Genomic DNA, 25,874 nt, shown 5'->3' on the forward strand with positions numbered 1-25,874 from the left:
TAGAAAACTCAAGCCCTGTATTGGTGATCCATATATTGCCAGGTCAATTCCCTAAGAGCTGCAGCTCAGAGGTTGCAAACTGCTGTGTTTATTACACAGGGCACAAGGACAATTGTGGAGGCTCAACCCGTGCACCTCAGAGGGTTTAACCCTCTGTGGTGAAGGTTAGCACCTCAGTGGTGTCCCAGGAGCCAGGGAAATCTGCTCACCCCTGCTGGCAGCTTCCCCCTACTGTCGCCTCCGGCCCTCTGGCTTGATGTTAATTAAATTCTCCACTTTAGCACGCTGGCTTGGAATACAGGCAGAGTTTAGTGACTATAATTCCAGACTCCAGCTGTGACATTAGCACAAGACATGCACAGAGCACATCCAGAATTAAAAAAGCAGCTTCCCCCTCACTTACATGATGAGATGAGAAGGATTCAGCCACCTCAGACATGAGTGTACCAGAAGCAGGGGTTGTGGCACTGAGGAGGAGTATGTTACATGCCTGTTATATGCTTCCAGCTTCTCAAAAGCATTACTTCAGTTTTGCCACTTATTTCCATTATTCTCTTCCTACTTATTCCCAAAGCCAATTAAAATGCAAACAGGAGATTTTAAAGGGTTCAGTTTGATAACAGGCAGCAAGACAAGCGAGGCATGGGACAGCACTGAAATATGGCTTTGTAATGCAAGCATATTAATAGAAATAATTGGATTCCTAAAGGCTCACAATTGAAAGCGTTACCTCTTATTGTCCATTAAGCCAATTGACATCCTGCATTTGTTATTGCAAAAGTGTGATTCTGATTTCATGAAGAGTGCTAAACACACTCAGTTTGCTCTAATGAAAGATGTGGAGTTTTCTTCTGAAATACATCCGACCCTCATAGCATGCAAGAGATTCGATGGATTCCTCAAAGCCAGCATGATAAGTGCCACCCTTGGAGAAGTTAAGCTCTCAGTTTTGTCTTTAGGAAGGTCTGAGTTTCATGCCAAACAGATAATGTGTTATTAAACTTTTAGTAGGTATAATAAAAGAGTTACAGAATTTAATCTCAACTTTTCAAAAGAGCTTATGAGAAGAAGATGCTGGGGCTCACCAGAATTTCATTGGGAGGCTTCACACTGAACATTCTCAGGAAAGCCATGCCTTTCTCTACAGCTGATCTGTGAATTTTGCATCATCTGGTTTTCCAGTTTATATGTTCAATTCAAACAGTTTCCCGTAGCTATGGCTGTCAGGTGATACAGACAACACACTCTTTATGCCCATCTAACAAGGCAGTTCCCAGTCCACCTTACACCCCCCTGTTCCTGGCTGCCTCTCTTACACCACATCCATGCTTAGGGGGCCAAAAGCAGAGGAATATAAGCACCCCCAAACACACCTTTTGTCTGTAGGGCTAATTTTCTCTAGGAATTAGCTCCCTGAAATTCACTGAGATGCCAGGTAAGAGTAGAGAGAGCTCGAGGAGGCAGAAGGGAAACAGCAAGGTCCCAGGGGAGCAGAGGGCAGAGTCATCTCCCACAGTCCCAATCAGCCACTAAACGTCACTTTCTTGTTGGACCATGCTTGCCAAGGGCTGCACAGCATTGATCTCTCCCCTCCTCTGATGGTATAATTCCAGTTCATTTCCCCCAGCAGCAAGCATGCTGCCCACATAGGTGTTGGTTCTGCCCTCCTGCCCGTTCCCTGGAACTTGTTGCTTGCCCACTCCTTTCTGCCAGCTCAAATATCCCTGGGACTGTGCCGAGAGCTGAAGTGGGAAACAAACACAGCTGGAAATGCAACTTCCATTTCTCAGAGTGGGGTCCATTTCTCTGAAGTGGTTCCCTGCTGTGGCTCCCAAAGCAGATACCCTCCACCCCTGGCAGGAACAGGGGCAGGGAGAGAAGTGCCTGTCCCTCGGAGCAGCACTGTGAACTTCTGCCAGAGCTGTCCATGGAGCTCTGGCTGGGATCTGAGAGCTAAAAGCTGACCCTCCAAACTGGGAAAGGAAAGGCAGCTGTCTAACTCTGCTCACAGCACAACATGCATCCAGCCCAGGGAATATCTCAGGAATGAAGCTCCACTAATGAGAAATTAGAATTATGCACCAGTCACATGGCTATAGATCAAATTCCAAAATTGAAAACATAAATTAATATTAACAATATATACATTTTTATACTTATTAATTTTCTATTAGTTATTCCAACATGAATACTTCCATATCTACAGCATGATAAATGATTATCTTTTTAAGTCTTCCTACAAGTAAGATACCAGTTTTCTTTTCAGCTCCTTCAGACAGTGCCTTCTAGTGCCATGTTTTTATTACCACTAAATGCAGAATAAGTTATTCTTCCAGACATTATGATAACTATGTCACAAAAAGTAAGAGCCAAATGTGTCTATGTTTCTTCTTTAATGGTTAAAAAAAGAAAAAAAATACCACTTTTGTTGTATTTCCTGGAATAACTGTCTGGAGGAGTTGAAGAACACTTTACATATACCTCATAGTCTTGTACACTAATAACTTCAACAGAGGGCTGACAGTGAAATTGCTTTTCACCTTAAGGTAAAAACACAAAAAGCTATGTCAGGGATTGAGTGTTTACCCAACAGAAAACTAAGTATCTCAATTGAAAATTTGAATTACTGCAAATGAAGGGAGAAAATAGTGACAGAGTTCAATTCTAACAATTCTGTCCTCAGTTCTGCATCTCTTAATTCCTATACTTAAACCTATTGCATTGAGTATTTTACATTCAAACATGGAGAAACTAATGAAATGTAAAGGTTAAAAGATAGAAATCAGCATTATAAATGATCTGCACTCAAATTGTGAGCAAATAAAAAAACACAGAGACCAAGTTCAGCATTGTAATCCCTCTGCTCTGGACCACCCCTATCAAGTTCTAAATGCAGCCTGAGCACCTCACTTCCTTCACTGAAGTGGCATCACAGAGAGAAGAAAAGCATCTTTAAAAATTCCACTAATACGAGGCTACAAACAGCAAAATGTCTTAATTGTAATTTTACAGCAGAATTTTATCTCAGTACATATTTTTTTAGATGCCTTAAACTGCTAATTTCCACAAATTAACACGCCTGGGTCTCCTTTAATAGTAAGCATAACTTCGCATTTCCTGCTTGTAATGCTTGGCTTTAGCATAATTACAGTATGTTCCTTGTTTTCAGCCCCATAAGGATCCCTCTCACTGCTCTCTCTCCAGCCATGCTCTGCTCAGAGTTTTGTATCAGAAGAAGCACAAAATGAACCTGCAAAATTTACTCAGAGATTTGCTGCATGCAGAATGCTTGCACATGTATATGCAAATTCACATTTGCTTACTCCAAACGCCTGCAAACATGGCTTATTTTGGCATGCTCGGGCTGTACATGCAAATTCCCTTCTTCCAGCACCAATTACCTACTCCCCCACAATTGATACATCCCCTTTCCTAAAACAACCCATTTCAGACCCTATATTACTTTGCGTTCCTGTAAGTCAATAAATACTGCCATGTCCTCCTACAGAAACGTCTTTGCCCAATTGTTTTTTACGGATTCTGTTGATTCTGTGTTGGTCCCTGTTTTCTTTCCTAAATCTTCAGCTCCCTCTCCTTTTGCCCAGACCCTGCTTTTGCTCTCACCATGAAGAGAAAGAGCAGCAGCTCTATCTGTTCTGCTCCCTGATTCTCACCAGACAGAGGCACCTACTGCTCCCTTTGCTAAAGAAACAGCATCCCCAAAAGGTTTCAGTAGGATCCAGGTAAGGGACTGTGACTAGGGCTTGACAGGCTAAATTTACTTTTAATTTTCCCCCACGTATAAAGCCTATTTGCCTAATTTAATGTTTTACAGCTATCTTTAATGTGCAAATACTTTCCACAGTGAATATGCAATATATAAAAAACAATCAGGAACTCTCACTCTGAAGTTGGACTATTTATTTCCTTCCTGAAAACTCAGCTGAGTGAAGTCAGGTTAATTGCCTCTAAGTCACTATGAATAATGCTGTAGAGCCTTGCACTGACAGTCACACCATTCTTCTGCTGGTTGTGTATCCCAGAGCTATTTCAGTGGATAACTGTAATTCATTTTGGCTGCTAGATCTGCATGTAAAGATAAAAGCTGGGAGTAAACTTCCTTTACTCTGCCTCTGCTTTCCTCAACTTTTACCCAGTGGGGGTAATTTTGCACATGTTACATGCTCCAAAATAAAGGAAGTCTTTGCTGCCCTTACTGTATTCCCTGCATGCTGCCATCATTCATGGTGGCAGCAGCCATCCGTTGGCTCATTAGGTTGAGCTAATCTTGCTACCTGATACTCTTCTCACCAATCAATCAGTTGATTACAGCCAGTTTTAAACCATGGCCATAAACAGTACTCTGAGATTTTTTTCAAAGGACAATAGAATCCAAATTAATTAGCATGCAGCAGAGGAAAACCAAAATCCTCATACAAATAGAACAGAGAAACCTCAGAGCCCACAAGGACACTGTTTATGGAGCAGTGGATGGCCTCTCACACACTTGTAGAGCAGGAGAGCGTGGCATCCTCAGCTCCCAGACACCTCTGAGGCTATGGAGCAGCTAATTCCCACACAGGAATTTATTAATTACACCTTGAAACTCTACCAAGTTAGCATGTTATTGACACCAGCACTCCGACAGCACTCATGCATAACTCATCTTTACAACCTGCAAGCATGAGGATTTGAAGCTTCTGTCAGAAGTTATTCCAGGTTACACTTCCTAGGCTATCACACACACACCTCACAGAGCCAAAAGCTCTCCCAGTCTGACATTTACATGGATAACTGTCACAGCACACATCACAGTTGAGACAGCCACAATACACAGAGCATCACCACACAGTTTCAGAAGGCTTTAAGCATTTGCCCATACACACTAACACCTTACCACAGCAGAAGGCTTCAGGTACCTGCCCATACAGAGTAACACCAGGGCACTTCACAAGGCTGCAAGCATCTGCCCTTCTTGTCCTTCAGCCCAGCCTTTTCTACCCCTCCTGTTCATGCAGTGCACCTGTGTGCCCTCTGCTCCCTTTGGTGGTTGCTCAGTGCACCTGGGCACTCCATGGCTCATTGCTGTCAGTGCTGCTCACCTGCTTCTCACAGCTGTGCCCATGGGGGATGAGGCTGGGCTGCAGCCCCACTGCCAATCACCACAAACTGTGTGCATACAGAAAACCAGGGGAAATGCATGTGAAAAGGGGAGAAAAAATGTACCTGTTTTCTTCAAACTATCTTTACAGTATGTTCCATAGTTGACAACATAGCAAGAGAGGAGGTATAGATTAGATGTTGGGAAGAAATTCTTTCCTGTGAGAGTGATGAGACCCTGGCACAAGCTACCCAGAGAAACTGTGGCTGCTCCATCCCTGAAAGTGCTGAACAGGGCTTGGAGCAACCTGGGATAGTGGAAGGTGGCCCTGCTCATGGCAGAGTGTGGAGCTGGATAATCTTTAAGGTCACTTCCAATCCAAACCCTTCTGTGATTCTAAGATTAACCAGTTCTCACATAGGGAATGTTTTTCAAAGAACGTTACTATAGATTGCCTTTGAAAAAGAGGTAAAAACCCCAAAAGACATTATTTACATTGCTGGCATTTAAAGAAATAACAATAATAATTCTCACTTTTATGGAAAACAGTAACACTTGCAGTCCAAGAAACCATAAATATCCTGTAACAGATGACAATCACCTTGCTGACACGATAAATAAAAGGCATTTAGTTCTTAATGACTTTCATAATTTCTTTTTTCCTTATGAGAGCACCACTCTGTGTAAATGTAAGAATAAAATGCATTTTAGTCTTCAGTACTTGGAAGCAAATTCACACATTATTATTCTACATTAGCTTCATTTGTCAATTTGATGACTAAAGACCTACTGGCCAGATGCAAATGCTGCTTCCTAATCTTGATCCATCGTGCACAGCAGCCATGGGATATCATTCCCACGAAGGAGGATGAATCAGGAGAGCTGTTCCATAAGGGAAGGTGCAAAGATAAACCAGATGCATTCATTACCTGGAGGAAGTTCTGCTTTCCTTCTGAGAACATTTAGTTACAGTGAAAAGCCCCAGTCAAAGTAGCCCAGGTGCAAGATAAGCCCTGTCAGAAGTGCAGGGTTTCCCAGTCAGAAGGTGCTGGCACTGGTCTTGGCTCTGTTTGCCGAGGAGCTCTTTGCCCTTCACCAGCCACATGTGAATAGTCTGGAGAAGTCAGCATGAATTTTGATGCTTTACTGGATCCAGGCCAGGAAATCTAATATACTTTATTTCTCATTTCCATCATGTGTGCATAAGATGATATCCTCGAATTCAGGCATACATAAAATAATTAACTTCTTTTTCTTCAAGAAAGCATCAGGAGAAAACAGTGAGATGTGTTAAGGGTTTGCTAATTGATGATATATTGCCTTAAATTAATTTTCTACTATTAATGTTACTTAATGGAATTTCATATTTCTTATTTGAAAAATGAGGGTCAAAGGAAGCAATGATGAGAGACAATTACAATTACCACTTAGGACCATTAATATGTAAATATATGTGTAAGTTAAGATTGTTAATTAAAGTTTCATAATTGCTGGGTATTTTTGAAGTTAGAGCCTAATAGGTTCTGCCATTATTCGTGTCTGCTTTATGCATACAATGTCAATGATTCTTACTCTTAACATACCATGAATAACAGCATGGCATTTATTTTATTAACTGATATGGCCATTAATGTCTCATTATGCCATTAAAACATTTTATTCCTTTCTAAAAATACAACTGGTTAAAAAATTATATCCCTTATACACCTTCATGCATCAGCTCATGAGTCAACCCCAAGAATATCCAGTGGGTAGATCTCTCCATAACCATCCAGTGCGCTTTTTCCGACCTTCCTTTGCAGCACTTGATGTTAGCAACTTTAAAGCACAGATATTTTTAAAAGGTCAAGTCTAGAGAATGGACTTGATCCAAGGATACCCAACTACAGCAATCCAAAAGTCAAGAGAACTCTATCAAATGTCAAGAGAAACTGGAAAAGACATTGAGAAATCATTTTTGCAATACTGCTCATTTATGCCATGTGTGCACAAGAGAAATACTTTAATCGGTTCTAATTCAATAATATTTCACAAATTTCATCTTATTTGAAACAAGTAAAGTATAAACAATGAGAATTTACTCAGTTATGGTATTATTTTTTATGAATTTTACACTGTTACCTAAAACTTTTAAAGAAACACCGTCCTTCAAAAAATATAATCCTAAATTATGGCCTGTTCTACACAGACCATGAAAATAAAATCAGAAATAAAACACTGCAGCCCAGTTATAATCTCAGTGCATTATTCACTTTAATTTAAAATAAAGTATGTGTTCTCAGAAGAATACCATGCATCCTTCTCACAGAAGTGTGAAAAAATAATGATGGCTGTAGGAACTTTTTTATATATGACTTTAAGAAATCTTTGAAAATATGTTTTTTTTTCCCCTTAAGGTATATATCTAGTGCAAATATTCAGTGTCTCACAGTAAAAGTTTTAAGTTCCTAAAAGTGCAAGGAATTTTCAGTACTAAGTATATTTGCTAAGATATAACCAAACTAAAATCATTAAATCTTCCTTCTCCTTGCCTTGCATGATTTAAAATAATGCTTGGTTTAAAATAATGCTTGATCATTTTAGGAAGGCATCAAATAAAATCAAACACTATCATCAGATGAAACTATTTTCTTGGGCATGTCCAAAGACATTTATGTAAACTCTCTTCAAGCACACCCGAAGCATAAATAACTGTGTTGATAAGTTGTTGCAACAACCTAACAAGAATCTCCTTTTATTTCTGTATCTCTGTTCTGCTGCAAATGGAAGAAATGTTTTGGACCCATGAAGAAGCAACTCCCTCTCCAACATGCCCTTTACTCTGTAGTAAGTATGATGTGGCCTTTCTGTAGACAATTCACTCATGTCACTACAGAAGATATAAAAAATAAATCAAGCCCAATATCTGAGCCATCTGTAATAAAGTTTTAACTACTGATCCCAGAGATATTTTCCCCATAAATTGACTCACCGGACAATTGGGATTGCTCCAAGCCTTTAAGGCTTTATCTGGTAAGTGTTTGGAAATAGAGACGGTAACTCCCCGCAGCTGATAGAGCCAAGCAGTTAAGAAGTGTTTTAGACAGTATCTTCAAAGGTCTTGACAGAGAACCCCATAATACTCTGAATTTCTTTAGCTGTGATCTATTCTTAAATATAAACCTCTCCTTTAATTCATGCTTTGGACTGCTGGAATCACTGAATGGGTTGGGAAAGGTATTTTGTTACAGCTGAACAGCTGAAGACTACTATGCCCAAATGCCTACAGAGATATGGAGAAATCTGTGTAAAATCCTGGAATCCCAGAATCATTAAGGTTGGAAAAGCCCTCCAAGGTCATCGAGTCCAACCTGTGACTGATCCCCATCTTGTCACCCAGCCCAGAGCACTGGGTGCCACATCCAAGAGATCCTTGAGCACCACCAGGAATGGGGACTCCAACACATCCTTGGCAGCCCCTTCCAATGCCTGACAGCCCAATCTGGAAAGAAATTCTTAACTTAAACACAGCTAGCCACTGTTTATAACAAAGAGAATAAAAATTAGGTAAAAAAGTTCATCCTTAGAAGTGACACGACAATTCTAATTTTACCTTGGCAATGAAGGCTGGAAGTTCATGGAAAGTCTCCACTAGGAAATGCCATGGTGGGAAGCCCAAAGAGTAAGGAAAGTTTTGGTGGTCACAATGGAATTTCCTACCTGGGAAGAGAGCAGCACTTTTCCAAGCACCTGAACCACTACAGCTGGGAGGTCACTGATGGAAGTGAGATGAATTCACAAATTTCAGTTCCAAAGAAGCTGACAACGAGAAAACCCATCCTCATTCTAAATCTGTAATCCAAAACTTGCAATCAAGTCTAGATTTCTTAGAAGGGGCTAATTTAATTTGCTCCTTTTTTGACTTGACCTAATTTTATTTTTTGTTTGCCGTGTCACAACAGTTTGTGTAAAGAATTTACACTTTGATAATTAAATCAAAAGTTAGAACTCTCTTTAGAGGTTTTTTTTTTTGTTCTAAGAATTCTAAAGCAATTTTACTGAAGTTCAATAGAGTAGGAAGAAGATTAGGCCACCAAATGAAAGAAATGCAAATGATCTTCAAAAGCTGGCATCCTTCCATCTTATCATTGAGAGTGGATAAATCCACTTTGATACCAGGATTTAATAAAAAGATCAAAAAAGTCCACATGCTTATATCTGACGTTATTCAGGCAAATTGTTGTTGAAGTCGTTCTAAGGATAGAACCTCAGCCAGGGAAAGTACAGCATTAGCTCTACATTTGCAGAGATTGAGGGACACAGGGAAACCCAAACTTTGGAGCTTCTAACTCCTCTTTCTCTTTTAAAAATAAGTTTTACAATAAAAGAAGTTTTACCCTGCAAGCAGCCTTTCCACATGACCAATTATATATAAAATAACCTATACCTTAGGTTTGACAAGAGATGGTCTGAGGCGCTCCAGATGAAAATAAGGAAGTGGAAGGGGAAAGAGAAACAGGAGATAAGACTTTGAGACACTTTAAGTATGTGCACGTGGCTTGCAAGTGTTTGTATTCATTATGAAATCAGAAGAGAACAAACTCTTTTAATTTTAATGCTAAGTCCATAATTTGTCTTGCAAATGTTCTATGAGACCACGCGAAAAACATTAATTCTATAGTTTCTTATAAAGAGAGAGGAGAAACAAGAGGAGCATTCTTGAATGATAAAATGTCTGAGGGATCTGGTGGGAATTCTTCACACAAGATGTATTCTTCTTTAGGGAACAGGTGTAGATGTAAACAGATGGGCTTATATAAGTACAATTGGCAGCTCCACAGATAGCTGCTTTCTTTTCTATATGATTTTTCAGACTTGCCAGGGTATTCAGGACCACTCTGCTTAATTATTCTTAACATTTTGCCCATTTCATATGCTCACAATATAATGGGCAAATATAAAAATAATTTAAGCAAACTGCAGTTTAAATCTCAATAAAAACAATCCATTTTATTCCAACAAAACCCTTAAAGAGGGAACTGCCTATTTTATGAATGTTAGTCCATCTGTTTGCAATAGCTCCTTTGGAAGTATTTGCTTTGCTTAGAAATACCCAAACTGATTATGTATGTGGCAGTAGATGGGCTGAGCTGTGCTCGCTGCTTTTAAATCACTGAGCATATGAAGGTGTTTTTACTTTAGTTGGGCCAGGACTACAGAAGGCATGAAATGCTTGAATCCGAGACTAGAGCACCTCCTCTGTGAAATCAGGCTGAGACATTTGGGACTATTCCGAAGAGAAGGTTGTGTGGAGACCTCAGAGCCCCTTTCAGTATCTAAAGGGGCTACAGGGAAGCTGGAGAAGGACTCTGACAGGAACTGGAGTCACAGTACAAGGAGAGAAGGGTTCAAACTGACAGAGAGTAGTTTTAGATTTGATATTAGCAAGAAATTCTTCCCTGTGAGGGTGGGGAGGCCCTGGCACAGGGTGCCCAGAGAAGCTGTGGCTGCCCCATCCCTGGAAGTGTCCAAAGCCAGGCTGGACAGGCTTGGAGCAACCTGGGCTAGTGGAAGGTTCCATGGCAGGCAATGGAATGAGATGACCTTTAAGGTCCCAGCCCAAACCAGCCTGTGATTTGGTGATTCTGTGTTCCTCTTCTGGGGAGGCTGTACCCACCAGCATGTTTCCATGGTGATGGCCACGCTGTACTGGGGTTCAGTTCTCCTCTCCTCCACCCATGGCAAGAGAAGAACAAATCAGATCAAACAAGAGAGGAGTCCAGAGCAGGACACTGTGAGTTCATGCACACATGGTAGAACAGTGCCCACAGCACAGGTGACAGAATCACACAAGTAATTCAGTTGGGAGCATGGGATCTACCATTTCCCAGGGGCAGGATCCTAATGCCCACTCTGCCAAATCTTGACACAAAGACCAGCCCCACACCTATCTATGGGCTAAGTTCTGGAAATTAAATTTCTAGAAATAAAACCTCCTCGTCCAGCCTTTAGTACATCATTCCAAAGAGCACAAACAGACTGTGAAGATGGATGTTAAGAGCAAAACTGTGCAGAGCCACAGGCCCATAATCCACATGTACTTGTACACAAGATTGATGTCAGCTCTGTGTTATGGGTGTGATTGTGCTCTCAGCTATGGAGCAACCCAGTCTGTGTCATTTTGGATCTGCTGAATTATTCACTCACCTCAGTACTACTCAAACTTATAATTGCAGAGAACATCAGGACAAATTACAGAAGAGAACATCAGATGTAATAACAGAAGAGCTTTTATTGCAGCAAAAGAGAAGTAACAACAGACAACAAATGAGCAAAGAATGAAAAGGAATTAGTATAAAATATGTTCCCAAGCCCTGGTTAGTGCAAGAGTTCGAAGCAGGCAGCCCCAGGAGCGCTTGGGCCAGCAGCAGGCACATGCAGAGATTTAAACTCTCAAGGCTCTCAGTGAAGCTGTGTTTGGAAAACTTCACAGAGCTGGGATGAGTGAGCCAACCAACCACTACAGAGACAGGCAGAGCAACCTGCTGCAGGTTCAGACCGCATCTTCCCAGCTGGGTGCCCTGCAGTGTGGGGGATGCCCTACACACACAGCACGGTGCCTGCTGGCAGGGGCTGGCTTGGCTGGATTACAGAACAGCCACCCAGAGCATGCTGCAGTTTCACAGAAGTCAAGGGGAGGTCACAGGCTCAGACTTCTTTTCTCTTCAAAGGACCAACACTGTGACTCAGGACATCCTGCACCTTGGCCCAGGAAGCCCAAGGCTGCCACAGAGAACCTGCTGCACAAGGTACACAATGCCATGAGGATGCTCAGCACTTCCCAGAAAACACTGTTGTTCTCTCCAAACATTGTGTTTATCTACCAGATTAAGCTGTAGGCAATATTTCAGGAGAGCACCTTTTTTCATTAGCTGAATGAGGTGATGCTTAATAATTTCTGTGGGCTTGGTTCTTCTTATTGATTTCCTTTCCCATTTCCTTTCCCTATGACTTGCTCTGATGCCAGAGAAGAAGTGTTCATTATATTCAATAACCTTGTGTTTACTGTGCCTGCAATATCCCATTAAGCATCAGAGTTGTCTACTAATTTACTCAAATAAATGTGTTAATTAAGGAAAAAAATTAGCAGAACATTACATCACTCACAATACCTGCATCATAAGGCTCAGCAGTCCCAGATTCAACCACTCCATGTCAGATGCAGGAGCTGGAACAGGAAGGCTGTGAGTTTCTCAAGCCAGGTTGTTCACTCATTCCTGGCATTTGGAGCTGCCCAGGGAAGAGGGGAGGGGGGAAAGAAGGTGGAGGAGCCCCCTCAGCCACAGTGCTGAGCGAGGTCAGCACTGGCACAGATCTGCCCTGCTTGGGGTCTGACTCAGAGGCTCCATCTGCTTAAATGAAGCCCTTATTTTGCTGGACCATCAGCCAATGACTCCTAATTGTGCCAGTGCCTAAACTTAGCTTGCAAGCACAGCTAAAATACTAATCATTAATTTCAGTCACTTATAAATGCCTGTTATGCTGTCAGGTACATTCCAAATGCCACTCAGGATGACTGGCTAGGTCAAGGAATTGAAGGAAAAAGAATACACAATAGAAAATAAAACCCCTCAATACTGGACACAAAATGGAGAGGGCTAATTCCACTGATGTAAGGAAAGACCTGTTTGGCCAAATACACATAATTGTGTACCAGAGTTTTAAGGAGACAGCTGGGACTGCAGTCTGGAACACAGAAAGGGATGATCCTGAATAACAGGCTGTTATCAACTACTACTATTACAGCTCTGGCAAGGAAGCCAGGGAAGGCAATGGATTTAACAGACTATGTTTTAAGTTCCTCTTTTCTTTTTTTTTTCATGAACTGCAGAGTAAAATTCTCAAATTCAGTGAATCTTGCACTCCCAGGACAGTGTTAACAATTGAACTTCTAATTTTAACATGCAACTTCAGATGTACATCAGCTGAGCAACCAAAACACTTTCTATTATATAGATAGATAGATAGATGTCTTTGTTTGAAGGAATTGCTGACTCACTCCTTTAGTGGGAATAGTCATCCATTCCTCTGAAGATGAGGTCATGCAATGTAAGCCAGGTGACCCATATAGCAATAGCTTAAATCCCTCTCCTCTGTGGTGGATTCCAAAGGCATCTGTGCATTATTCCAGCCATCCCCAAGCAGCTGCAGTCCCACCAGGCAGAGCAGTGCAGAGAGCTGACTGCTTTTGCAACTCCTGAGACACAGCCTTGAGAGGCTGACTTGGCTTCTTAATAGGAAACACAAGTCCAAAATCTTAGAATGAGATGATTAAATATTTGCCAGAAGCAGAAAGTATTCAAACAGGAGTTTAATAAAACATTAAATATGAAATTAACTGAAATTGCTCCTGAAGCAACTGATTAGCCTGGTCCAAGGAGCAGAGGAATGGAAGGTGGCAAATGTGACAGCAACTTCTGAAAAGAGCCTGAGAAACTGCCAGCTGGTACCTGGGATTTATTTACAGGTCCAATAAACTCAGTTGTATAATAAGGAGCAGATTGAGCTGATGCATGGGGAAATGCAATACCACAGTGAGGAGTTATCATAGCTTTTACAGCACAAAAATTGATCAGAAATTGGCTCTCTGATGGTGCCGAGAAGCTCAGGAGTGAGGGTGACCTGACTGACATTAGATACTTAAATTCCCAACAGTTTTGATGATCAAAGTTGGGAGGGGAGAAAATGGATCTTTCCAATAGGACAGACAAGTGAGAAAATTACAGATTACCAGAGAATGTGATATTTATTCTGGGACCTGTGCTAGTCAGCACATCAAAAATTTCTTTTTCTTAAAGAATGTGAGGGTGAACACTGAGAATATAAAATTTATGTTTTTCAAGACAACAGCACATTTCACAGAATTATTGAAGAATCCCAAGATGCTGGATTAAATAATAGAAAGGCAGATGGACCTGAATTCTGAGAAACATTAAATGATTCAAATAAACAAAAGTATTCTTAATTATACAAATCCAGTGACAGACAGTAAATTACCCTTTGTCATTCAGGACAGAGATCTCCCAGCCACCACGGATACTTTGAAAATCTCACCATGTGTCGTGGTTTGACATGGAAGTGAATTTTTTCCAGGAAGTTGGGTCAAACCAATCAGTGGTCAGGTTTGGATATTGGCACCTGGAGTGACCACTGAAAGTATGGACACGCCTCTGAGAACACAGGGGGTTAAAAGCAAGAACTCTCAGGAGAACTCTCTCTTTTGGTTCCGGTCGTCAGAGAGTGCAGACTCCCCCCCTGCCCAGCCTTAGGCTGGGTGGGGGAGGGGAAGCCACGCGGCCTTGTCCAGGTAGGCCGAGGGGGCTGAGGGTCTGGAACCCAGCCAGCTCCTGTGGACGGAAGGGTGGAGAGAAGCGGAGATGCCTTTGCCCCCCCCCCCCATGTGGGAAAGAGACAGAGAGCCTGGCGGCACCTGGAAATCTGCCGGCAGAGGAGAAGGAGAAGGGGGGGGAAAATACCCAGCGTGGGAGGCGGAATGCCGGACTGAGATATCGGCCGTCCAGGGAGTCTGAACTTTTAACCCTTTCGAGGGAATGAGGGCTTTTTAAAAGTATTACTCCTCCTTGATTTGTAGTGGAAGAGAGATAGTCCGGGACCTGAGATGTTAGAAGAAGAAATATTTAGGTGGGAGGAGATGACGAAGTAGCTTTTAGCTGGACTTTTCTTGTTAACCATGGACTGAACCAAAATCTCCTGCAATAGAGACTGCATTTTAGGGGGATGCAGTGGTGACCCAGGGAGACCTGTTTCAGCTTCGAACAGCACAAGAATGGCGAGAAACGAAGAGAGCTGAAGAGGGAATGGTGATACCCTCTGTCTTCGGGAAGAAGATGAGTCCTGTTTTTGGACCCCTCGGCCCCAGGGGAAAATGGGGGGGACTGTAGTCCCAGGATGAGAAACTGAACTGTTATATCTTTGGGTCCATGGCAAAGCATCCTTAAAGGAGCCCTATGAGCAGTCTGTCCATGCACGGTGGTGAGAGCACTGTGACATGGAAAGGAGAGTGTCACACTGGCAGATTTTTCTTCCGGGCGGTTGCCATGTGTGACAGGGAAACACAGGGTGGCAGCTGTGTTTCCTGGGGGGCCTGTGGTGCAAGAGAGACTTCTCTCTCCCTTGATAGTTTAAGCATAGATTACCTGAAGGGTGGTAATTTGATCAAGAATCCCGGGTGATGTTTCATGGCTGGGTGTGTTTGGAATTGGGAGGAGGAGGGGTGGTTTTGAAAGGTCTTCATCCTGGATTTAGTTTATGTGTTTCCTGTATTAGTAGTAGTTTAATAAAGTTTTTTTCCTTTGTTATTAAGCTTGGGCCTGCTCTGCTCTGTCCCTGATAACATCTCACAGCATTTATTTAGGGAAGGTGCATTTTCATGGGGGTGCTGGCATTGCGCCAGTGTCAAACCGTGACACCATGTTATAATGCCAAGATTTAAGATTGGGGGGAACCCAAAAGCTAAAGAAGAAACTAAAAAAAACTTATTAGGCCTCTGTTTAAAACCCTGATTTAGGCACATCTTGAAAAAATCATACCAGACTCATTTTTCTTCTTCATTGTTAAAAGAAGTACCCAAAATAAGATTTACAGAAGGGCAACAAATGAAGAAAGAGGAGGAATGGCTTATGTATTCAGGAGATTAAAGAGACACAGACTCTTCAGCTCTGCAAAGAGAGCAGGGAAGATGTGCCAGCAGGAAGAGTTTGAACAAGGAACAATTATTCAATAATTCCCACAGTATGAGAATCAGAATGTATCATTAGGAGATTTGAAGCACAGGCAGGGAGGTATTCCACATGGCTATGGGATCTGCTGGAAATACAAAGTGCCAAAGCAGAAGGTTCACAGAGAGATCCATGAACATGGAAGTGCATGAGGAGCCATTCTGGGAGCCCTGATCCACAGGGAAACTGCAGCATTTCCTGAGTTTATCTGTTTGCCCTCTGCACCTCCTCCTGCCCAGTGCCAGAGCTGGACACAGCCACAGCACACCAGAAACGCTCTGCTTTTCTTTCTCCTGTGCATGCAGGCAGGTCACTGAGGTATGGCACACAAATTCACTTGCAATATAAAGTGTCAAAGGAGGAAAGAATGTTTGACATAAGCCCAACATTAAAGAATTCACTGTCATCACAACCTCTTTGGTGTTCTAGAAGGCGGGAAAAAAGGATTAAGATATTTCCTTTTTTCACTCAATTTAGTTTAGGAAGACTGAAAATAAGTTGATTTTACCCTACTCCCCAAGAGCATTTGATATGCAGAGAGATAACAGCTCTACATAAAAGGTATTTTCATGAATTGAAAAACAGGCAAAGAAATAAAGGAAGTTCACTCCAGAGGGAAAAAAAACCCCAAACAAACAAACAGCTCAAATATTCAAGTCATGCATTTGAGGCTGTTTATAGAACTCTTTTCCTTGCTTATTTTCCCATTCATCATTATGTATAATATTTTGCCACAGAAAAAGAAAGGGAAATAAAATACTTTATTTAATTGCCCAAAAGTTTCAATGCAAAAACTCTTTCTGCCCAGGAAATGACCATGGGCTTGCTGGTGGGAGCCCTTACAAAAGGACAGGCAATATTTATGAGCAGTTTGAAGGTTTCCTAGTGAATATCCTTCTGGACAAAGTGGATATGCAAGCTTTGCACTCTCTCTCCATCTCTCTCTCATTCCTAGGTCAGTTACCTAATCCTAAAATTACATCCAATTTTCTCTGAGGAATAGCTCTGCCCCAGTGTAAGTTAAATGCCTCAAAGGCATCTAAATCAGGATTTTCTTAGTTATGGAACAGTCTTAAAAACAAATTAAAATCATGCTTTCATGACAAATAGGATTTTGTCTCAGGCTTTGAATTCCTTTCAAGGAAATGGGTTTACTTTGTACCCATGCAGGCTTGACAAAAGGAGGCTGCACAGCCTGTGGTGGGAGCAGCTGGTGGCATTTTTCCCTTTTCAGCAAAGATGCTGCCAGGCAACTGCAGAGATGCCCTGAACTTTGTCTCACTCACTTTCCTCTACCTGCCCCTTGAAATGCAAGCAGGACTCCCAGATTGGCCCATAAAAAATTCAAGCACTGCTAGGACATCTGTATGGAGATTATATTGTTAATCAATATATTTTGCATAGCCCCATGGATCACTTGTTATTGATGATTACACACTTTAGCTCCTGTGACAATTTGTCAATAAAATAAAAATAAAAAAGGGCTAAGGACAGCATACTTTTAATTCAAAGATGATCTCTTTCTTGAAAAGAAGTGCCACTTTCCAAGCTCTGAAAAGACCTAGCTCATTAATATATTCCATTTACCAAGTGGAGGAGCTGTTCAAGGAATCAAAACTTTCTTGGTAATCACAATACAGGTGAATAATTTTCTTTTTGACTTTGGTTACTTTTAAGAATGAATATTGGAAAAAGAGGACATTTGCTAAAAAGGTAGGTTTTGAGTTACTGGAAGTGTGTTATTCAAACTCAGCATAGACTGAGCATAGCTTTTACCTCCACAAAGGAGAAAGAAAAACACAAAGGAGAAAGAAAAATGCTGGTTATGGACAGTTTTATTTTTTTTTTAATGGAACTGACACTTCATCTCCAAGTTTTAATCTAAAATACTAAATACTTTGCTTTCTGAGAGGGTGAAGAACAGTGAGTGAACAGACCAAATTCCCTAATTTATCCTTATGTTTGAAACAGCATACTTGAGTGACTTAGGCAGTCACAAGAATTACTTTTTTCTCCACAGCATCCCAGCCCCTCTGGACTCTTTCTCCTCTCTCAGGGTTTGCTTCCCTTAAACAAAACTACCCAGGTTCTTTGTTTTCCTAAATGTGTTTTCTCCTCTCCCAACACAAGTCTGGGTCAGCCCACAAAGCTCCCAGCTAACTAATGACTCTTGATTACTGATGAACTTATGTTTAATTTTGGCAGTGACAAAGATGCAAATGGCTGTCCCCTTGCAGGTTCCCTGACCTATCCAGTCCTTGGCAGGGAATGCCATGGCCATCCCACCTTCCATATTTAACACATAGGAAGGACCCACAAATACTAAACTAATATTTCAAAAATCCCTTTCCTTTATTACAGGATATGAATGATGAATGCAGTATTGATCCTCTCTTTACATACAGATGCTGTACTCAAAACACAGGGCCTGGGAGCTGTCGATATTTAAGAGGAGCTTTCATGGAAGAAAGGCTGTGATGACTTTCAGAGGTCCTTCATCCCTGACTGTCTGCAGGAATAAGTTAATCAGGAGATGAAGCTCTTGTATCTAAGCCAGGCTTGGGATGGAGCTGTGCAGTCTAAGTGAAAGTAAGGAGTTCTCTTTTATCACTGTAAATACATTCAAAGGGGGAATGTGCTAATTGCAGCACTCTGTGAACTGGAATTAATATAAACAATAAATATAAAATAGAATCCATGAACCTGGTAAAGTTACAAAAGCAGTAGATGTTAGAGATGAGAGGTTGAATACATTATTCTTTTAAGACTGTGCCTAGTTAAAATGAAATTAGAAAAAAAGCCAACTTCTTGCAAGCCATTTTAATTCAGTTTGTGTATAGCTGCTGGAGAATCAAAATTTTGATCAGTTATGCCCCACTTGGGATGAATAAAGCTCCAATTTTCAGCTTCTGTTAGTTTAATACAAGGATGGCAAAAATCATGTGGACATTCCCTTCATTTACTCTTGGAACAAACAATTTGCTCATCACCATGTTTTGGCTGCCTGCCTGAACTGCTGGAACTGTTGCCTCTCCTTGAAGAATAACATTTAACCAAACAGATGATAACCCAGTCAACCTGAGGTCCTCAAAAACCCCTCTATCAGGTCAATATATTGCTCTAATGAGGAACAACCCTGGCTTCCAGAACATTGTTTTTATGTGGGAAATCTGCAGGCAAGGGAGATGGGGATATTGAGGAGTACAGCCTGTACTTGAAAAAGGCCGGCTCTATTAAATAGCTGTCCATCTCCTGGCACTCCAGGGAAGGAAGCATGCCCCTCTAACAAAGATGAAGGGAATATCAATGGGGCTAATCTCTTCAAAGTGCTCAGTGCTCAAAGCAATCGCCTGCAGTAGCACAGTCCCCACCCTCATTAGCTCAGCAAACACAGCCAGACACAAAACACTATCTGCAATCAGGGCAAAAAATGTAAAATACAGGAGTTCCAAGCCACCTCCCTTTCCTTTCCAAAGGACAAATATTTCATACATTTTAAATTACGTCTGTACTGAAAATAAAGTCGTATATTTTAAGAATCCCTTTTCTTTCCCTTTCAGCATATTTAAATATCGTGGCATTTGCTTGTATTGAAAAATGGTCATGACACAACAGAAATACTGCACAGCACAACTCTCCCCCTGATCAGCAAAGGGGGAAAATTCATTGCCAGCTTTTTCCCTTTGGCAAACTGCAACAGTCAGAAATAAGGAGAGTGATAGTTTCCTACCCCATGAAACAAAGAGACAAAACGATCTGTCAATCAGCTCTTATTTGTGTAAGTCCAATATACCCATTGCCTCCAAATTAAAGAATTTTTATGGTCAGGAAAACAGATGTTGTGAATGAGAAAAAATGGCATACAGCATCAGAGAGGGAACGAGTGAGAATTATGAGACAAGGAATTACTGTTGAATAATTCAGTCTTCCAGCACATCCTTCTACTCCCATGCTGACCATAGGAGTAATTAAGGATGGTCAACAGACGCTGTAAGCACTCCTCAGGGAAAGAGGCTGACAGGGACGTCTTGTTGATCTGCCTTCCGAGGCGAAGCAGCATGATCAGGGTGGAAAATAGGTCATGGGTTGTATAAACCAACTCACACCACGCTGGAATCTCTCCGGGGAGCCCACTAATGGATTCACCAGTGCAAACACGTGGGCTGGACGGGCTGCCTAGGAACAAAACATCAATACTGGGGCAGTGTCAAACAGCACACAGTTGGGGCAACAGCATCTGCTCTGCCAAAGCAGGGATTTCACCTTGAGGCACAAAGGACAAAACCTTTTTCTCAGTGTGGCTGAGGTGAACCAGCCCACCAGTACTCCTTCTATCCAAAGTATCACTTTTGAAAATCTTTGGCTTGTCTAAAAACAGCTTGGTCAACAAATGGACCTGAAAGTTTATCTCCCAGCCATCAGTTGAAAGTAGGGATCCACATTCAAACATGGGCCAAACATGTGTCACAGGCCTTAAAGGGGAGTTGTGTAAAGGGATACTCAAGTTCAGACTGGAGAGAAGTAGAGAAAGAGAGGGATGGACAGGACAAAGGAGAAAGGGAGAGCCATCACTGCTTGAAACTTTCCAGTGTAAAGCAAAAGGCCTGACTTTGGTGTTCAGCCCTATCCCCTTTTGGAAGGAAAGAAGGGGAGTTTTCCCTGACTACTACTTGGCCAGATTCTACAGGGGACAGAGGAGGCAGACAGATCAGAAACACAACCCTGACACAGCACTTGCACATGAGCTGAAGCCAAGAGGAAAGTGAAGACGACCTAAAAGTGCTGATTATCAAATAATAAATGGTGAACTAAGATATCCAGGTGGCTGCATTTGTGCTCATTAAGCAAAATCTGTGAGAATGTGGATCAATTATACTCAAAAGAAACAGACTATATGAATCCTTCATTAGTACAGAAATGGGTGTATAGGGATGCAGGGAAAACACACAGATCTTGGAATGCTGACCATAGCAAAGCAAATGGTTCTGAAGGGACAGACATAAAGCAACTCCTGATGGGAACAATGAGAGGAACAAGTGATGTACAGTTACAAGTGGACTTGAAAAAGGCCTGAATGAGAAGCAAAGCAGGCAGCAAAATAAGTCTCAATTCTCCATGCAAAGAGCAAACGTTTCAAAGATTTAAAAGATGTGCTCCAAAACCACAGCCTAATCACCTTGCTGCCCTGTCAGGAGGAGTTATAGCACTGTAGCAAGTCTGAACTGAGTCGTAACCAGAACTGGGAGTTGTCTGAGTGAAAAGGGAAGTGCCAGGATAAAGCCAAAGAATTATACTCCTCCTGCATCCCCTGTTGCTGCACCAAAGGAATTGGGATGATGGAGCACAGCCCACAGTGAAAACAAGGCAAGAAGAGAGCAGGAAGGGGGAAGGAGAGATATTTGGCTCATGTTGAGACTGGGGAAGGGGGAGAAAAAGCACTTAATTTAACAATTGTTTAATCCTTCATGTTTTGTTTTTCCTCAATACCCAGAATCAGTGATCAGAAGGTTGTGTTAATAGTCAAGAGCTTCAATCAAGTAAAAATTACCCAAGTTGAGGCTGTATTGCCTGTAACAGCATATACATAGTCAGAATTGAGGCAGGAGCTCACACATTGAACCACAAGGGGAAAAGCACCCTAAGGAATCAATTGATGTTATCAAGTAATCTGCCTTGGAGATTAAAGAACACAGAGCAATAAAGTGTTGTAATGAAAAAAGCTTTCGAGTCAGAAATGGGAGGCATAGGGAAAAACACACATTAATGTCAGCACATAATTGCTCCATGTGGACAAAATCAGATGCCTCTAAAGAGATTACTGCTAAATTCTGTGCTAGAGTATTCTTCTCCCATCAAGTGTGACTTTAACTGTAATCGAAAGGAGACAAATACAAAAAGCAAGTTCCAGAAACTGCAAAACAAGCGGGACAAAGGGTAAAGATCTTGTCCTGCTCCAGTTCTCTTTATACATTGACACAGTGGCCTCAGTCAGCTCCTGACATCTGAAAGTTGCAGGTGCACCCACTGCTGATGCAGCCTCTAACTCCAAAATCCACTGTAGGCTTCCCAGCAAAGGAGAGCTTCTTTCCTCCTAGAAAACTCTCCACCCTACCAAGATGAAGCTTTATCTCCTCAGTGCCACTTAAGGGGTATCAATTAATCAAAAGTGTGAAGGAAAGGAGGAAAGAAGGAGCAAAGACAGACACCTGGCTCTGTCACCTTAACACCAGCTTGTCTTTGCAGTCAATACACCAGCCGAAACTGAGGAAATCAAAGAGAAAATTGAGAGAGCACCTCACTGCAAGATTGATTTGCAAGGACTACATGTGCAAATATTGAAAATGGTCCAGCGATGACATCCCAGAAATCCTGTCAATAATTCTGTGTTCAGTAAAAGGGTGGGTAATATAGAGATGAAAATTCCTCTCTGCTATTTGACACCAAGAACATCTGCAGAGGAACAGCAAACAATTGCCACCCATTGGACCAATGTTTGTCTTGTGGTAATGGTGCTGGGTGATGTCATATGATGTGTAATTAAGCAAATGAAGCTTGCTTTCAGAGAGCAACACTGAGCAGTTGCCCTGACCCTACCATGGCTGACAGTGGTACCATCTGTTCACTGTCAATGTGTCTCCTGCATCCCTAGAATTGTCTCCTAAAATAAACGGCTTGTATCACAAGATAATCTTGATGCTGCCATTTCTCAACTTTCACATTCATTTACAGCTTTTACATTCTTTTAATCCACGCTTCCTCAGAAGAAGACACACACCTATAGCCCTTGGGGATGGTCAGAAGCATGGAAAGGTTATTTGTTTGTGCTGAGAGCAACACAGCCCAGCCTGGATGGAAGCAGGTTGAATGTTAACACCTGCTCAGAGCTCAAAATAAAGCAGTGCATTTTTCCAAATATAATTTGCTTGCCCTCGGCCTTACTGTAACTGCTCTTGATTTTGGATTGTTGCTGTGAAGTGGGGCTTGTTTGGTTTGTTTGTTTTAATGTGCTGTGACAACAAATAAATACATCATAGCACACAAGCTGGAATCTTCTGCACCTTCTCTTACATATGCAACGCTGGGTTGTGATTAATCTCATTTACATTTTCTAAACAGCAACTGGAAACACTAAAGGTAGTGACAAGAGGGTGCTCCAGGGATGCATGAATCCTACACAAGAATATATGCATGTGGAGATGCTGGTTGACTTGCACATAAAAAGTAAAAGTGAATTTAGTTTAAAAATCAGTTATTCTGTGGTCCATCTTGCACAGTAACTCCGGTCAGCCATTCACAGCATGCAGAATTCAAAGGACATGTTAATTGTGTATGACATCAGAAAAATTTCTGATGTTAAACACAGTATTGAAGAGCATTATCACCAGTAGGCTGAGTCCCAGGCAGCTCCATCACCACCTCTCACTGAAAGACCATAAGCTTGTTGCAGAAAGCACAGGACAAAGCAGAAAATCCCCATGAAGTGCAGTGGTAATAACTAATGTAATTATTTTCTGTTTACTCACAAGTATGTAAAAGTCCACCTTTAAGCTGAGCTAAAGAAAAGCTGAGGCAGAGCGCAGCTAAAGAAAGATTTATACACTACTTTTGTCACTAATTTATCTAAGATCTAAGTGTGGCTCTGATAAAGCAGGAAATGGCTTTAGGAAATGTTTAACTAACAGTGCTGGTCAGGCATTTAGGCCTGGACCACCAAGGCTCATCCCCAAAAATGCCATAGGGAGAACCCCAGTAACTCACAAACTCCTCCTCTGGCAAGCATCTCCCACCTGGTGCATGTCATACCCACAAAGGTAACACCACTTAAAAACTAAAGGTAAGATGTGCTTGTCTGCACTACATTTGCAAAGCTAATTACTTGAAAACAATACAAAGGAAAGCAAAACAAATTCTTCCATTAGCTGGGACCTTCCTATCTCCGACCTCAATCTTGTTTGCTGATACCACCAAACTTCTCATAAACCTCTTCTATCATTATTAGCTTTAATTTAAATAATTATTGGGCAGAATAAAAAAAACCTGCTCAACCATGGCTCTCTAATCTGGCAATTAAATCCACCTGTAAGAGCTGAACAATTTGTGTCTGACTATTAATGCAGTCAAGTATTTTACACTGGGTGGTGTAACATCAGCTGGAGAGACCGAGGGACACAGCTGGAAACGGAGCCATGTTTTGATAAGGAAAATCAACACAAGCTGCTCCACAGGCAGAGGTCCTGACTGAGGCAGATGTCCCATTCCCAACAGACTGTTAAACACAGGATATATTTTATCTACTCTATCCCTTTTGCAGCAGGTACAGCATGTCTCAGCCAGGTATTTGCCTATCTTCAGCCAGCTGGAATTCCATCCTTTTGCATTCTGCCTCTCTGTGATCATCCACCCCAATTTGATATCTCTGTTGTGTGGTTACTCCTGCAGAGAAAATTTTGGATTTTGTCCAAATTATGGAAAAAAGTGCCCATTTAGATTACCTGAAGCTGATAACCCTTCTAATGGAAAGTTCCCATCTGGCAGAAATATTGCAACTGCATTTTTCAGGAGTGGGGTTCCACTGCAAATGACCCAACATTATAGACCATAAGCAAAGATGTGAAACTTGTTCAAATCCTCCTGAACAAAAAAATGAGATCTTATTCCAAATTACACACATAAATATAATAGTGGTTAAACTTGTCTTTGGGAAACTGCCTAAAACTGGACACTGTCAATACATTTTTTCTCCCTTGGAAAATGCAAATACCTTATTTAATGATACAGCAGAAAGATCCATGAAATCTCTACACAAATAATATGGAATTTGATGTCAAAGTTTTCTGCCAAGTGACTCAATATATTGATAATATGTATTCCACAGAATGAGGGTCATTATGACAAAACACCATCCTATTATTTTTCTTTAATGATTCCTTATTATCTCTCATATTCTATCAAAGCTTTTATGTTTTATGAACACGTTACAAATGTATACTTATTTTTCAATGTGCCTATATATATAATGTTATATATTATTGTATTATATCATGTTGCACTAGCTGTGAGTAAAACCATTTCCTAAGCTAGGATTTAATTCTGTGCTGCAACAGGAATGCTTGTCCGTGCTTTGGAACTGAAGATTGTTTTAAAACAAAAATGTTTTAGAATGGCCCCCCTTCAAATGAAAATGCAACGTGTACTCACAGTATTGCTGACATGGTGATACATGGTTGATGATGAAAAATAACTGGTTAATTCAATTCCTGTGCCTAGTAAGCAGCCCTGTCAGCACGATGAAGTTCTGAGGCACTTATAAGAGGACTTTGTAAGATTGTTATGAAATGCAGCTCCAGAATTAGCAAATAAAAGAACAAACAATAATGGAGAATAAACACCACTGGAACACAGGTAATCTCACTAAGCTTTTTACCCCCATTGCTCGGTTCTGTATTTTCTGTAATACTGTTGCAATTAATTGTACTCTTTGTTATTGTGCATTTTTCATTTTATATGAATGGAACAGCAGTCCAATTTGGCAGTTTAGCCAATAGAAAACAAATGTATTGATCATTGCCTCAATCAGGCATTTCTTCTTCAAAATTAACACATCTGTGCTGCTTCACACATGTTCTCTGGCTCCAGAACTAGAGAGAGATTAGAGAGATTGCAAAACAAACCTTGTTTCAGGGGGGAAAAGTTGTTTTAGAACCCTACCAGAGCGATGAAAGGCGACCTGGTTGGCAGGATGGGGACCTGCATCGATGGAGAGAATAGGGAGCAGCTTCCGCATGTCCCAGAGCTTCAGCACGCCGGAGGAGTCACAGGAAGCAATGCTATCCCCCTGCCAGAGATGGAAACAAAGTCAAGGCATTGCTTCTGTCCTTCTGCCAACAGCAAAGCCCCTGGCACAGGGCTGGGCAGCCAGACACAGCAAACTGCATTTAAACAAAGAAATAAATAACCTAGTATATATGAGAGGCTGTGAGGTTATCACAGCCTCT

General features: G+C 41.5%; 1 protein-coding gene across 2 annotated transcripts in view; it reads right to left on the reverse strand.

Annotated features, from left to right (window-relative positions):
* Window positions 1–25,874, reverse strand: part of SPAG16 (sperm associated antigen 16) — a 358,597-nt gene that overhangs the window by 78,131 nt on the left and 254,592 nt on the right. For both annotated transcript variants that reach the window (XM_053947319.1, XM_053947318.1), the window contains exon 15: window positions 25,588–25,714. In XM_053947319.1, coding sequence (XP_053803294.1) covers window positions 25,588–25,714 — 127 coding nt within the window. The remainder of the gene's footprint in view (window positions 1–25,587; window positions 25,715–25,874) is intronic.

This window comes from Vidua chalybeata, chromosome 7, assembly GCF_026979565.1.
Source record: "Vidua chalybeata isolate OUT-0048 chromosome 7, bVidCha1 merged haplotype, whole genome shotgun sequence".
Taxonomy (NCBI): domain Eukaryota; kingdom Metazoa; phylum Chordata; class Aves; order Passeriformes; family Viduidae; genus Vidua; species Vidua chalybeata.